At 35.7% G+C, this 2,938-nt stretch overlaps 1 protein-coding gene across 1 annotated transcript; it reads left to right on the forward strand.

The window, feature by feature from the left end:
- Positions 1–216: 216 nt before the first annotated feature.
- LRRC70 (leucine rich repeat containing 70) lies at positions 217–2,142 on the forward strand. Its single transcript, XM_010172067.1, has one exon. The coding sequence runs from the start codon at positions 217–219 to the stop codon at positions 2,140–2,142; it is 1,926 nt and encodes a 641-aa protein (XP_010170369.1).
- The last annotated feature ends 796 nt before the right edge of the window (positions 2,143–2,938 follow it).

Below are 2,938 nucleotides of genomic sequence, written 5' to 3' on the forward strand. Positions count from 1 at the left end.
TTCATTGTTCACTTGGAAAATTTTTTCAGTGTAGTTCACACTTATACCTAGTAAGTTTCACTTTTAAACTGCTTATTTGGCATCGAAGGATAATATATAAAATACCACTATTAAAAGCAATGCTTATGTTTTAAAGACTGTACATATAGAATCTTTAAAATTTCTAATTAATAATATTTATAAACTTCTTTTATCTCTACTAGCAAAGTCAGACACATGAGTGAGAAGGCCAAAGACAGGGATATGTGTGGTCTGCAAAGTTCTCCACCCTACCCAGGAGTATTCCTGTGTATCCTTAATTGTTTTATTTTGTTGCTGCTCCAGAAGGAGGCTCTTGGCTGTCCAGCTGCTTGCCAGCTCTGCACGGGGAGACAAGTTAGCTGCCGTAATTTAGGGCTTTCAAGCATCCCACAGAACTTTCCAAAAACGACAATCCTTGCGTACCTCAGTGGGAATAATATATCTTGTGTCACTCCAAATGAACTAAGAGGCCTTCAGAAGCTTGCTGCACTCTACATGGATAACTCCAGTATTTCGTATGTACACCCAAAAGCTTTTGTGGAACTCCCCAAGCTGTGCTACTTGCATCTGAATAACAATAACATTAAACGCCTGGATCCAGGAATCTTTGAAGGCCTTTCCAATCTTCATTGGTTATACCTTCAGAATAATCAAATATCTTTTGTTCCCAGAGGATTATTTACTGATCTTCTTTCTGTTAGGTATTTAACACTTCAAAGAAATCGTCTCAGTGTCCTTGGAAGTGGGACTTTCTTGGGAATGATAAGTCTCCAAACACTTAACCTAGCCAATAATAAGATCTCACGGATATCAGATTCAGCATTTCATCATCTTGAAAACCTTGCACATTTGTTCCTTGAAGGTAACAACTTAACACTTGTGCCTTCAAATGCTATTGGAAGGCTCAAAAATCTTGAAAGACTATCTTTGTCTCATAATCCCATTGGATCAATACATCCTTTTGCATTTAAAGGACTTAACAAGCTTAGATATCTGTCGTTAAAAAACGCAAAGCTAAAATGTGTTGCTGTAAATGGATTTTTTGGATTAAACAACCTTAGCCAGTTGATCTTAAGTTATAATGATTTAGAAAATATAAATTCCAGCACTTTTACTTTATTGAACAATTTAATGCATTTGCAGCTGGATAGAAATAAAATAACCAGCATTGGCGATGGTACCTTTGAAAAAATGGGACAGTCACTTAAAATACTCAGTTTAGCTTTTAATAATATTACAGAGTTACAAGCTGAGGTTCTCAAGCCTTTAGTGTCTTTAACTCACCTACAGGTAAATTATAATCCTTGGAACTGCAGCTGCAAAATGCTCGGGTTACTTAATTGGATAGCATTGTCTCCTATTTCTGTAAAAATTCATTGTCAGAATCCCCTGAGTATGCGTGGTAGACCTTTGCATTATATTAAGTGGACTCAGTTTGCAAACTGCAGTAGCCCTACTACCAGCCCAGAAACAGCCTGGAGTCCAGGATCCATAGGTGCCCATCACAGTGCTACCACTTTGCTGATGGCATGGCATAAGGGAAACAGACATAATACGTTTGAACGGTTTGTCAGTGCAGAAACTAAGTATGTTGCTTTCTGGGAAGGAACTACAGCTACATCTGCTAACCTGTTGCCCTATGAAGAAAATGCTGCTGAAATTCCATCACGGGCAACTACAGTATCAGCAACATTACCAGTGCAAATACCAGCACAGATTATACCTGTTAACAGAACCATAGAAGAAGAAGGTTTATTTTCAACAGATGCTGCTCCTGTATCATTAAAAACATCCCTACTTTGTACACAACAGGTTGAAAAGCTGAATGAGGCTTTTGACATCTTGCTCGCCTTTTTCATTCTGGCTTGTGCTATGATCCTGTTCTTAACCTGTAAAATTATTCAGTTTAGGCGGAAACTAAAGGTGCTGGAAAACTCAGGGGAAAAGAGAATAGAGTATTATGGTTTTTATCAGCCTGGCAGGTACAACATAACTGACCCAGTGCAGTCTCTAACTCAGAATTCAATGGGGCATTCAGAAATGGACCAAATTAGACTGCTCAAGCGAACAGCCTCTGAAAGTCAGGCACAGGTCATATTGTTTGAACATTCATCATTGTAGTTTATCTCATTTAATTTGATGGTAACTTTATTGTGATCTTAAATTTCAAGAAATCAAGAACTCCATTTCCTGAAAGTACCTTCACTGATTAAAATCAATTGGTTGATAGAATTAGAGAATCATGGAATGTTGTGAGTTGGAAGGGACACACAAGGATCATCTAGTCCAACTCTTGTGGAAAATGATATAATTTAGGTTCTGCATCATCATTTGCTTCCTGAATCTATTGAAGTTTATTGATTTTTATTAGATGTCATTGAAATCTGACATGGATAGGTATATTATTCTCTGTCCTTGTATGAATCTTTCACCTATAACTCAAATATATGTGCAGCATAAAGTACACATATTTCTTTTTTTTTTTTTTTTTTTGCAATACTTAATGAAATACTTTTCTCTATAAATACCATATCTAACTTGGAGCTTAAAGCAAGCAAAACATCAGTTTTTAGCAGGATCAAGAAGCCAAGAAGTCTGGGGGATTGAGGAAAAAAAAAAAAAAGTAATACTTCTTTTCTTTATTGTCACGCGGTTTCTATTCTGCCTCAATTAATCTTCACAGTGTGAAAAAAGTGAGCATATTTACATCTAGTATGTTCAAAGTCTTGAGGAAAAGAAAAATTTAAAACTATACAAATTTTATTCATACCTATGACATATTTTAATTTGCAAAGTTGTGTATTCAGTCTGTATAATGAATATATTAAAGTGAATTTTTTGTTAATATGTATCTGTATCATTTTATGCTAGTACCTGAAACTGAAGTTAATAGGGAAACTAAATTTCTATTGGAATG

The sequence above is a fragment of the Antrostomus carolinensis genome, unplaced genomic scaffold (assembly GCF_000700745.2).
Source record: "Antrostomus carolinensis isolate BGI_N321 unplaced genomic scaffold, ASM70074v2 scaffold8127, whole genome shotgun sequence".
NCBI classification, from domain to species: domain Eukaryota; kingdom Metazoa; phylum Chordata; class Aves; order Caprimulgiformes; family Caprimulgidae; genus Antrostomus; species Antrostomus carolinensis.

What these genes read in the sequence shown, in the direction of transcription:
- LRRC70 (XM_010172067.1), top strand. Translation starts at nt 217, where the DNA reads ATGAGTGAGAAGGCCAAAGACAGGGATATGTGTGGTCTGCAAAGTTCT.